This window comes from Dama dama, chromosome 2 (genome assembly GCF_033118175.1).
Source record: "Dama dama isolate Ldn47 chromosome 2, ASM3311817v1, whole genome shotgun sequence".
NCBI classification, from domain to species: domain Eukaryota; kingdom Metazoa; phylum Chordata; class Mammalia; order Artiodactyla; family Cervidae; genus Dama; species Dama dama.
The window spans coordinates 48,489,102-48,501,684 of record NC_083682.1 but is presented as its reverse complement, the minus strand read 5'-3'; the positions used below and the strand labels follow the sequence as shown (position 1 = coordinate 48,501,684).

General features: G+C 38.0%; 1 protein-coding gene and 2 non-coding genes across 11 annotated transcripts in view; all 3 read right to left on the bottom strand.

The window, feature by feature from the left end:
- Positions 1–12,583, bottom strand: part of CEP295 (centrosomal protein 295) — a 54,048-nt gene that overhangs the window by 6,767 nt on the left and 34,698 nt on the right. For 7 of the 9 annotated variants that reach the window (XR_009689022.1, XR_009689023.1, XM_061120649.1 and 4 more), the window contains 6 exons: positions 7,865–8,017; positions 3,153–3,256; positions 2,570–2,672; positions 1,948–2,196; positions 1,028–1,167; positions 93–267 (listed from right to left, as the gene is read on the bottom strand). Coding sequence is in view for 6 of the 9 variants with exons in the window: in XM_061120649.1 (XP_060976632.1) it covers positions 93–267; positions 1,028–1,167; positions 1,948–2,196; positions 2,570–2,672; positions 3,153–3,256; positions 7,865–8,017 (924 nt within the window). In the remaining 3 variants the exon portion in view is untranslated. The remainder of the gene's footprint in view (positions 1–92; positions 268–1,027; positions 1,168–1,947; positions 2,197–2,569; positions 2,673–3,152; positions 3,257–7,864; positions 8,018–12,583) is intronic. The other 2 variants (XR_009689024.1, XM_061120678.1) reach the window with 2 other exon arrangements.
- Positions 2,761–2,832, bottom strand: LOC133040956 (small nucleolar RNA U2-30). Its single transcript, XR_009689084.1, has one exon. It is a non-coding gene; the product is annotated as a small nucleolar RNA U2-30 (small nucleolar RNA).
- Positions 2,990–3,069, bottom strand: LOC133040960 (small nucleolar RNA U2-19). The gene has a single exon (XR_009689085.1). It is a non-coding gene; the product is annotated as a small nucleolar RNA U2-19 (small nucleolar RNA).

Genomic DNA, 12,583 nt, shown 5'->3' with positions numbered 1-12,583 from the left:
AGAGCTACTAGGTGCAATTTCCAAGGAAAAATGATATAAACCACCATGAGAAACTATTGAGCTTTATTTAACTTTTCCAAACTTCTACATACCCTCAATATCTTCTGCAGCAAAACTCTGAGCTGCATCACAAGCCATGTTAGGGTCAGGCTGCTGGTTCAGACTGGTGTTAGAAGAATGCAGGCTGGCCCTCCTCAGTGCTGTAAAAGAAGCCACACTTTTGGGGGATGGAGTAGCATGGAGGCTTTCACAGGAAGAACCTGACCTCTGATGGGAAACAGGGAAAGGCTGTGTTATCAGTTGCATCAACAAATCCTCATGTTTCTTTGCTATTGCACTTCCTTAATTACCACTTTACTATCACATTAACAACTTGCTTATTCAAACCCAATTCTTTAACTTTAGGAAATATGAGAGACTTTTTATTTAGAAAACAAACTGTGTATTAACTAACAAGACACAGTTCAGAACATGACTGAATCATTTTCTGTTAAGCATGAATTATGCAGAGCTGCCTGGAAACAGAAAGACCCAGGTTTGAATCTTAGTTCCTTTACTCTGTAGGAGGAGACTCAAAATTTTGCAACATTCTATTTACCTGACTATTTAAGACTAAATTCCATCAAAGTAACCCTTGCCCCTAAACCCAGAAAACTAAGGATAAAAATGTTCTCAAGTTTTTATGGAGTGACCCATAGCTAGAAATAAAGCTGTTGGGACCAAATTCTAATGCACCTATTTTCAATCTTGGTTCCACATTATAACCATTTTATCTGACCATTCCTAGATTTTCTGAGTTAACTGGTCGGAGGTACAGTCTGGGCCTGTCAGGCTATAGTCCATGGGGTCGCAACAGTTGGACATGACTTAGCAACCAAACCACCACCACCACAGTCTGGGCATTGGTACCTAAAAGCTCACCAGATGATTTCAGTTCACAGCCAAGGCTAAGAATCATTCTTCTGTTCTAACAGAAGAAAAAACAGATGGTTTTTTGAAATTCACTGCAAAGAAGCATCTACTTTACCTGGTTAAAGTCTTTGCTGTCTTGAGAAATCCCAGAGAAACTTGAAAACAAATCAAAATCTGGATGTGGTTCTAAGGGTTTAAATAGCTGACGATGCAAATTTGGAAAACTGTGCTCCAATTCTGGAAAGTCAAAGTCAACTGTTGGAATTTAAGGAAAAAAAAAAAAAAAGACATTTATCTTAAAAGTGAAGCCTAGAAAAGTAGTACTAAGAACATATTCATAAAGGTTATTTTAAGGTAACTGCAACTCAACAAAATTACTTCCATTCCTCTCATTACCAGCAGATGCTTTCAAATTAAGCCCTATCATTATTTCTGATGCAAAAGTATTTCTGATGCAAAAGGGGTTTCCAAACCCTTTGACACATTTAAGTTTCCATTTCTACTAGCCTCAAAGTCTTTATGGGGTTAATTAGGAATAAGATATCATTAGGGTCACTGCTTTGCTACAATAAGCTTTGTTACTCTCAGATCACTTGGGGATCAATTACTTAAGCTCACTGTACTGAGTGCTACCATGGGCCAGACACTGTACTTCCTGTGTTTTATTTCACTTTATTATCTCCAACACCTCTTCTACAGAGGATGAAGAGTAAGCTGCCTGTGGTCTCAGGAAACAGTCATAGGGTCTGTATGACTTAAGTTTACGTGCTCAATACAGGCAGGACTGCCTCCGCTGCTATAGGTAACTTTGCAAAGGTACAGGAAGACCTGCTCATCTCTTCTACATGGTCTTCAGTCTGATTTCAGAGCTCCTTTCTCACTAAGTGCTGTCCTCAGTGTTTTCCATGTTATAATTGCTACAGCAAGCCATCAAACACAGCTCAAACAATCACTACTTCCAACTAAAAAGGATGATAGGTTAAAAAACTTAGTTTACAGACTATTAAAAAAGTCTTACTTTTAAATAAAACTTACCCCGAAAGTCTGTTTTTTCAGTCATCAAATTTGCTTCAGTAATGTACTTGTCTCTCATCTGCTGAATGTGTGTCTGACCAGATGTCAGTGTTTCCACTGCACTTAAAAGAGGTTTATGGACATCCCGAGAGTCCTGTCTTTGATAAATATCTTGTGTTGAAGGAACCCTAGAACTTAAAACATTTGTTTCCTCTTCTTTACTGGCAGGAAGTTCTTGTTCCCTATGGTCCACATGCTCTGGGACTGACTCTGAAAATGGGGTTTAATGAAAATACTTAATGGCTGGGTACTTCCTTTGAGACAGATTTTAGCAGACAGACATAGCAACATACATTGATAAGGAATCAGTACAACCAAGAAACGTGCTTGGTAGTTCCCACTGATATTAGCAGACCCTGCTCAATGTGCTACTGGAGATTGATAGAGCATAAACTGTGACTTCCAAACATGTTTAGAATATCATATTGTCCAATATTCTAAAGGCATGATTAGTTTACTTTCGAGACTTAAAGAACAATCCCTCTCAGCACATTCTGAAAAACAATGTTAGCTCTCATCACTGTACTGCAACTCAACTGGTGCTTGACTTTCAATTTGTTTATAAACGTTTTGATACTCGTACCTGGCTCTGTAAGGCTCAAATCTATGTTTTCGTAACTTAAAAAGCTCCCAGTAGAAACAGTTATTGAAGATAATGGCTCATGATAAACTTCTTGTGTTTCAGCCTAAAAATTAAGGAGAACATTAGGCCACTGTGTAGGAAGAAATAGCTAGAAAAAAACCCAAACTGCCAACAGTAGCAGTTATTAATTCTGAGCTCAGATCAAGTGTAGAAACCTTCATAGTTATATAAAGTTCTGCAGTAAAAACTTTTCATCATTGCTCAGAACTGATCAGCCTTTCATACATGTACACCCACAACCCTCACTTACCCACCAATAAGCCCCTTAATTATCCAGTCACCTTTACACACACACACCCAAACACACACACACACACACACACACACACACACACACCCCTTATTTTAAATTATTTTGCTTCTCAGAACTACAGAGATCATGCATCAGGTATACCGGGTGGTCGTCTGATGCTCAGATTTGGCTACTTTCATCACTGATCCACTTTAGTAAGAGCAGATCTCAGAGAACACAGATAAAGCCAAGCAGCTCTAATGATACAGGGCACATCAAGACATTACTAACCTTAACATCTGACTTCACATTTGGATTCAGGTACATATGGCCTTCTCTCTCCACAGCGTAGCTTAATACTGCATGATTCTCAACCACAGACTCCTTGGCTTTGACTAAAAGGAGGAGTGAGGAAGAAGGACTAGATTATGACAAATCAAATTCTTAGCCAGAGGGCATAATTTCCTGCCTTCCTACAATTCTCTCTTTTTGACTGAGAAGAAAAAACAATTCACGTTATTATTCATTAATATTTATAGTTAGCACATTATACTTTTTCATGGAAAACTGTAGTTGTCATTATTATTCTATGAATAAAAACCCTTTAGAAAAGAGCCAGTGTGATTCGAAATGCTTCTATCATCATTTTAAGTGAAGAAGCAAGAATATTCAATCATAAGTACAGTGTGGTCTCAAAGTTGAGAAAAATGTACATAATAAAGAAAGTGCAACCAGTGAAAGGACAAGGAGAAATCTGACTTCTTTATAACTTGCAGTGTTGTCTAAAATCACAGGAGCATGTACTGCTTTTACTATGAATTATCATTCCTAATTACATTTGACATACTAAAAACACATAGAAATTATACTATCTCACTATTAGTAATTTGGGTATTCTGAGTTAGTTTTTTTCTTACTCTCAATTGCCAGTATTTGTGAGAAAGCTGGCCAAAGCATATGTCATCTGTGGCTCTGAAACAGAATAAAATTAAAACTGTTCCACCAAATATAAAAAAAAATTTTCGTCTCATTATCACCATGATATTAAGAGATCATGCTAATTAAATGTTTCTTAAGTGTTTATGTAAGAAATGTTTTCTAAGAGGTCACATATCCCAGGCACGTATGAATCTATATATGTGTGTAGATAGATATTCATAAAATGATATCTATATTATGGATAATTAAGTAAAACTACAGAAAATATATTTAAATATAATTTGTTTTTAAATACATTTTTTGACTCCTAGTTGAATTAAAAATATTGTGACATAATTCAACCATTAAACTGTTACTTGGATGCTTCTATATACACTAAGATTTTAAGTGAAGAAAGTAAGAAACTTAATAGTTTTTTTTTAAGCAGCTCATCTCAAAAACCAGTTTTGAGATGAGAAATTAGGGATTTTTCATTTCAGAATCACAATTCTATAACTGTTATTATCTATAACAAACCAAAGATTCCCCCAGAGCGGGGGTTGGTCCAGGGTAGCATTTGGGTACTGAATCCCAAAGAAAGGCAATCCCAAAGAATGCTCAAACTACCACACAATTGCACTCATCTCACATACTAGTAAAGTGATGCTCAAAATTCTCCAAGCCAGACTTCAACAGTACATGAACCATGAACTTCCAGATGTTCAAGCTGGATTTAGAAAAGGCAGAGGAACCAGAGATCAAATTGCCAACATCCACTGGATCATCGAAAAAGCAAGAGAGTTCCAGAAAAACATCTATTTCTGCTTTATTGACTATGTCAAAGCCTTTGACTATATGGATCACAATAAACTGGAAAATTATGAAAGAGATGGGAATACCAGACCACCTGACCTGCCTCTTGAGAAATCTATATGCAGGTCAGGAAGCAAGTTAGAATTGGACATGGAACAACAGACTGCTTTCAAATAGGAAAAGGAGTACGTCAAGGCTGTATATTGTCACCCTGCTTATTTAACTTATATGCAGAGTACATCATGAGAAACCCTGGGCTGGAAGAAGCACAAGCTGGAATCAAGATTGCTGGGAGAAATAATAACCTCAGATATGCAGATGACACCACCCTATGGCAGAGATTGAAGAGGAACTAAAAAGTCTCTTGATGAAAGTGAAAGAGGAAAGTGAAAAAGTTGGCTTAAAGTTCAACATTCAGAAAACTAAGATCATGGCATCTGGTCCCATCACTTCATGGCAAATAGATGGGGAAACAGTGGAAATAGTGTCAGACTTTATTTTTCTGGGCTCCAAAATCACTGCAGATGGTGACTGCAGCCATGAAATTAAAAGACGCTTACTCCTTGGAAGCAAAGTTATGACCAACCTAGATAGCACATTAAAAAGCAGAGACATTACTTTGCCAACAAAGGTCCGTCTAGTCAAGGCTATGGTTTTTCCAGTGGTCGTGTTGGATGTGACAGTTGGACTGTGAAGAAAGCTGAGCGCCGAAAAATTGATGCTTCTGAACTGTGGTATTGGAGAAGACTCTTGAGAGTCCCCTGGACTGCAAGGAGATCCAACCAGTCCATCCTAGAGGAGATCAGTCCTGGGTGTCCACTGGAAGGACTGACGCTGAAGCTGAAACTCCAATACTTTGGCCACCTGATGCGAAGAGTTGATTCATTGGAAAAGACCCTGATGCTGGGAGGGATTGGGGGCAGGAGGAGAAGGGGACAACAGAGGATGAGATGGCTGGATGGCATCACCAACTCAATGGACATGAGTTTGAGTAAACTCCAGGAGCTGGTGATGGACAGAGAGGCCTGGCGTGCTGCGATTCATGGGGTCGCAAAGAGTCGTACACGACTGAGCGACTGAACTGAACGGAACTTAAGAATTGAAAAATAAAAATGAGAGAGAGAAGCAAGGTCGAGTTACTTAAGATGTTGAAGAATTCAATGGATAAGGTCCCTGAAAGTAACTGGAAGAGAAGTATCACTGGTTTGAAAACAGCACACTGATAATAGGGATACAGTGGGAGGTTCCTAAAAAGGGGTTACTTCATTAAAGCAATGCCTCAAAGAGAGTAATCTTCCCATACTGCTACTGGAAGGCAACATTTTCTGCTTTCCTGAGAAGCAAAGCACCATTTCCTGCTTTCCTACAAAAGCAAAGGTACAGAGTGCAAAGCTAGGGAGTACCACCTAAAAAGCTGAGAAACCAAGGTGAGGTGATGACCTGAATCAAGCGGTAGAGAGGGAAAAGACGGTAACAACACTAACACCCTCCCTTCCAAGGTAGAAACAATACCACTCCAGGATGATTGTGAGAAAGAGACAAGCAGCCTCTGACAGCCAGGAGCAAACCTGGCACTACTGGCTATGCCTTGGAGCTCTCCTGGTAACAAATACTGGAGAAGGCCACTCTGTGACTATGATGGGTCAAAACAAAAATCAGACCATCAGTTCTCATGTCTGAACATAGACAAAACCATGAATACTGTCAAACCACAAAAAAACCCATCTCCTTATCCTGGCTGACATGAGTGACTGCTGCTTAACCAATTACAGCTTTACTTAGCCTAACTCCATTACTCCTACCTCCTAGATAAGAATTTTGTAGGTATCCAATAATAGAATCACACTTGCTTCCTGGTAATATCCAATACGAATAAGCAAAGCCCTATTTCCTTGAACCCTCCCCAAAATCACCTAATAAAAGCCCAAGTCTTACAGTAAGTCCTTTCTGATACCCTCTCACTAGCTCACTTTTGGTTCCCCTTGGTGTGCATGCTCTCTCACTGTAGCAAGTCAAAGCACACAGCTTTCTTGTGTAGAGGTGTGTTCTCTGGTAGTCTTTGGCTAGAGGACATTGACAGGTAAAATAAAAAGGAATGCAAGTATTCACTGAGTGAGTGAAAGTCACTCAGTCATGTCCGACTCTGCGATCTAATGGACTATACAGTCCATGGAATTCTCCAGGCCAGAATACTGCAGTGGGTAGCCTTTCTCCAGGGAATCTTCCCAACCCAGGGACTGAACCCAGGTCTCCCACATTGCAGGCAGATTCTTTACCAGCTGAGCCAACAAGGAAGCAAAGAATACCGGAGTGGGTAGCCTTCCCTTCTCCAGCGGATCTTCCCGACCCAGGAATCAAACCTGGGTCTCCTGCATTGCAGGTGAATTCTTTACCAATTGAGTTATCAGGGAAGTCCTTAAGTATTCACTGGCTAAATCTAAAAAAAAATGGTAATAGTTTTACTTTGAAATTTCAAAAACTATAATTCATTGGAAATTGTATCTGTAGTTATTTCAATCTCCAATTTAAAAAGGAGATGCTGAAGTCAATTCCTCTATAAACTCCCATGTACAAAATAGGTCTCACTCTTCTCTCATTCTATTAAACACTATGTACAACTAGGGCAATAGTTATCCAAGTGTAAGTGATAGCTGAAATAAGAAGAAATCTGGTTAGCAAAAGATAACTTTTAAAAAGATACTTTAGAAGTAATGAAGCAGTACTGGAACTATGCTTTGTAGAGTCAATATTATACATGAAACACAGCCTGTTATAAACATGCATAAATTCAAAAGCAAGAAAACTAACATCAGCTGTCTTTGTGTGGCAGATTTTAGTCATTAAAAAATTTTTTTTTGTAACTTGTTCTTTAATACTTTCCAACATTTAAAACTAAACATAAAACAGCTCATTTAGAATGCCACAGATGTGAAATTACTTATTCTCTAAATAAACTTCACTTTCCTCATTCAACTTTTTGCATATGGAATATCGGCTTCTTATGGGAAAAAATTTTACAGTATGTAAACACAGAAAATAGAAAGTGAAACCCAACCTCCAAGGGTTAACCTGTACCAACATGTTGATTCTTATTTCAGACAGTTTTCAAATGCACGAACAGACTTTTCTCCTCTCATTTAACAGTTTCACAAAACTGCAGTTTTACCGAAGTTATTTACCATTTTTCATTACAAGCAACACTACAATAATTATCTTCTGCCCACATACTCTTGGTGCACAGCAATTCCACTTTCGATTCCTTTCTCTCTCACCTGCTTTATCAGAGTCATCACCACAGATGTCCTCCTGGGCAAGTGGGTGAAGATGACCAAATGGATCATGGTCCAGAGGGCTCCCAAGAAAACTTTGTTCTCGGCTTATTGAGACCCTCAGGGGGTCTCTGTCTTGATAAAGATCAGGTTTACCTGGGAGGAAAAAAAATTGACGTACTGGATTTCCACTTATCTTTCTACTTGAAACTAAAAAGGGTAAAAATCTAAACTCTTAAAGGTTTGATCAATGTATCAAGAAAAAGTAACTGCTTAACTTTCACACAGCCTTTACACTGTTTTACTTCAATTTTACGAAGTTTTTAATATGCCTGAAGAACTTACCATTAATATTGTAAGGTATAATACATATTCATAATGTAAAATTCAAAAACAGTCACAGCTAATCTGTGATATAAGGTACCAATCCAGGTGTTTACCCTGGGGAGAGGAGGAATAAGAGTTAATATCAAGGGTACAAAGGAAGAGTTTATGGAATTCTCTAACATTCCAGTTCCTGAGCTGGATGGTGTCTACCTGAGGGTGATTTTCAAAGTACTTATTTCTGTAAGTAAAATAAATACTTATGATTGAAATAAACACTTATGAAACAAAGGAATGGGAGACACTCAGAAGTAGAAGCTAATTTACTGAGGGCAACTGCAGAAAAACTTGAGAATTAACAGGCAAGATGTATTACAAAATGAAGGTGTATATTAGGGAACTGAAAACAGGTAGAAGGTTTCAAAACATGTACTTGGAAAAGAGCCCTCCCATCACTTGAGATTCCTGTCTCTCAACATCATCCCCCAGAGAAGACGAAAGGTTTATTCTCTGGAGAAATGGAATCCTACATGCTGTGATCAAATTTATCACAGACTCTCAAACTGGAAAAATGTCAAAGGGTCACCTTCTAAGGGGAAAAGTGCCACAGCTGACAGGATTCAAGCCTATGTGGGGAGACCCCAATGGATTTCCAGTCTGTCCTCTTGGCTGTGTGGCCGCAGCTCCACTCTGAAATCAGGGGCATCAGGCACAGAATGGGGCAAGGGTGGAGGGAAGGAAAAGAACGGCATAAGGAAATCAGGGGTATTGAAAGAATGTCTACATCCTCTACTCAGGTCCCTCAGGTCGGCCTCCATAGCACCAACAGCCAGGCTTGTATCCAAGCTGGAGGATCTTTCTTTGAAGAAACTGAACTGTAAATTGCTCAGGGAAAAGAACTACAGGTACTAAGTTGACAGTCCTCAATGAAAAACCACCTTTTCCAATGAAATCCAGAAGTAAATAAGGTCCCCATCTATAGAATTTCCAATTAGCCATTCAGTGTTCCACTGAAATATGCAACATTTTAGATTTTAAAAATTCTAAAATTTCACACAGGAGAAAAAAAACAAACAAGGAAGGACCTAGACAGAAAATACAGGAACCTAAACTAACAAAAACCTATAAATATTCAGTGTAGTTAGTATCTTGCATCCATGAAACAAGAGCAAGATGCTATGAAAAGAAACAATCAGAAAAGAGGACAAGCTTTTAGAAACCATACTTTGAGAGCCAAAATAAAAATTTCTAAGAAATGTTAGAAGAAAAAGCTGAGAAAATGATCCTAGAAGGTAAAGCCAAAAGAAATAAACTACAGAGAAGAAATTTAGCTCAAATTTTCTCAACTTTATCATCACCCACCTAAGGAGCCTTTTAAAGACTTTTTCCCTAATGGCTTCCCAACTCTATGAAATTTAATAACTATATATATCCTGTATATTGTTTTTTCAGGTGGGGGGAGAGTAAGCATTTGGAAACTTTAATACCAGTATAACACTGCTTTGACATTCAACTGCATGGTCTGTAACTTAACAAAATACTGATCTGAAAGGATTGGAGAACACCCTGGTCCTTCAAATAGTTTCAGAAGCCCTGTTTTCAAAGACAAGGGATAATATTCACAAAGTGTGAAACTACAAAAGGTGACAAATATTAAAATGAAACTATTTTTACAAATGCATGCATTATCTACAAATAAAAGTAGAAACACATTAACCAGAAATAAAAAGATTAAGTAAATAATTATACCATATATCATTCTATGTATATTTGTGCTTTGATACCTAAAAAGTAAGACTTTTTCATCTCGCCCAAAACCAATTTTCACCCCTTTTGGAGGCAATAATAGCCTTGTCAAGAACGTATCATTCATCTCAATGGTGAAAAACTGAAAGCATTCCCCCTAAGATCAGGAACAAGAAAAGGGTGCCCACTTTCCCCACTATTATTCAACATACTTCTGGAAGTCCTAGCTACAGCAATCAGAGAAGAAAAAGAAATAAAATGAATCCAGATCAGAAAAGAAGTAGTCAAGTTCTCAGTCTGCATATGACTTGATACTGTACACAGAAAACCCTCAAGATATTATCAGAAAATTACTAGAGCTAATCAGTGAATTTAGCAAAGTTGCAGGATACAAAATCAATACACAGAAATCACTTGCATTTCTATATACTAACAATGAAAAATCAGAAAGAGAAACTATGGAATCAATCCCATTCACCACTGCAACAAAAAGAATTAAATATCTAGGAATAAACTTACACAAGGAGACAAAAGAACTGTACACAGAAAAGTATAAGACACTAATGAAAGACTTCAAAGATGACATAAACAGAGAGATATTCCATGTTCCTGGGTAGGAAGAATCAATGTTCTGAAAATGATTATACTACCAAACACAATCTACAGATTCAATGCACTCCCTGTCAAATTACCAATGGCATTTTCCACGGAACTAGAACAGAAAATTTCACAATTCATATGGAAACAAAAGACCCTGAAGAGCCAAAGCAGTCTTGAGAAAGAAGAATGGAGCTGGAAGAATCAACCTTCCTGACTTCAGGTTACACTACAAAGTTACAGTCATCAAGACAGTATGGTACCAGCCCAAAAACAGAAACAGGCCAAAAGAACAAGATAGAAAGCCCAGAAATAAACCCATGAACCTATGGGTACCTTATATTTGACAAAGGAGGCAAGAATATACAATGGGGCAAAGACAGCCTTTTCAATAAATGGTGCCGGGAAAACTGGACAGCTACATATAAAAGAATGAAATTAGAACACTTCCTAACACCATACACAAAGATAAACTCAAAATGGATTAAAGACTTAAATGTAAGACCAGAAACTGTAAAACTCTTACAGGAAAACATAGGCAGAACACGCGATGACACAAATCAAAGCAAGATCCTCTACGACCCACCCATCTCCTAAAGTAATGGAAATAAAAACAGAATTAAACAAGTGGGACTTGATTAAACTTAAAGCTTTTGCACAGCAAAGGAAACTATAGGCAAGGTGAAAAGACAACCCTGAGAATAGGAGAAAATAACAGCAAATGAAACAACTGACAAAGGATTAATTTCCAAAATATACAAGTAGCTCATACAACTCACTACCAGAAAAACAAATTACCCAATCAAAAAGTGGGAAAAAGACCTAAACAGAAATTTCTCCAAAACAGACATACAGATGGCTAACACACACATGAAAAGATGCTCAACATCGCTCATTATTAGAGAAATGCAAATCAAAATGACAACAAAATATCACCTCACACCAGTCAATGGCCATTGTCAAAAAGTATACAAACAATAAATGCTGGAGAGGGTGTGGAGAAAATGGAACGCTCTTGCACTGTTGGTGGGGATTAAATTGATACAGCCATTATGGAAGACAGTATGGATTCCTTAAAAAAACCAGGAATAAAACCACCAATGACCCAGCAATCCCACTCCTAGGCATATACCCTGAGGAAACCAAAATTGAAAAAGACACATGTATCCCATTTTTCATTGCAGCACTATTTACAATAGCTAGAACATGGAAGCAACCTAGATGTCTGTTGACAGATGAATGGATAAAGAAGTTGTGGTACACATACACAATGGAATATTACTCAGCCATAAAAAGGAATGCCTTCGGGTCAGTTCTAATGAGATGGATGAACCTAGAACCTATTATACAGAGTGAAGTAAGTCAGAAAGAGAAAGATAAATATCGTATTCTAACGCATATATACGGAATCTAGAAAAACGGTACTGAAGAATTTACTTATAGGGCAGCAATAGAGAAACAGACATAGAGAACAGACTTATGGACATGGGGAGAAGGGAGGAGAGGGTGAGATGTACGCAAAGAGAAATATGGGAACTTACATTATCATATGTGGGGTGGATGGCCAATGGGAATTTGTGTATGGCTAAGAAACTCAAACAGGGGCTTTGTGTCAACCTGGAGGCGTGGGATGTGGGGGAAGGTTGGGGGGGAAGTTCAAGGGGGAGGGGATATATGTGTGCCTATGGCTGATTCAGGTTGAGGTTTGACAGAAAACAACAAAATTCTGTAAAGCAATTATCCTTCAATTAAAAAAAAAAAAAGAATGTATCATTCAATTTCCAACTAAAAGGTGTTCCCACAAATAGAGAAAATGATGTGATCTCAAATTATTTTAGTGGTGTTTACTATTTGGCTTAGTTTTTACTAAAATCCATTGCCAACTATAGAAGCAAACACAAGAAGAAGTACCAAGGAGGCTTTAAAAGTGACTGTGTCTGCCAAGTAGGATTAAGGGGTGGGGTGAGGGGCAAGAAGAAATGCTGTTTCATGCTGTAATCTTTTAGCACTATTTGCCTTTAATTATGTGATTAAATTATTGCCCAAAGAAGTGTG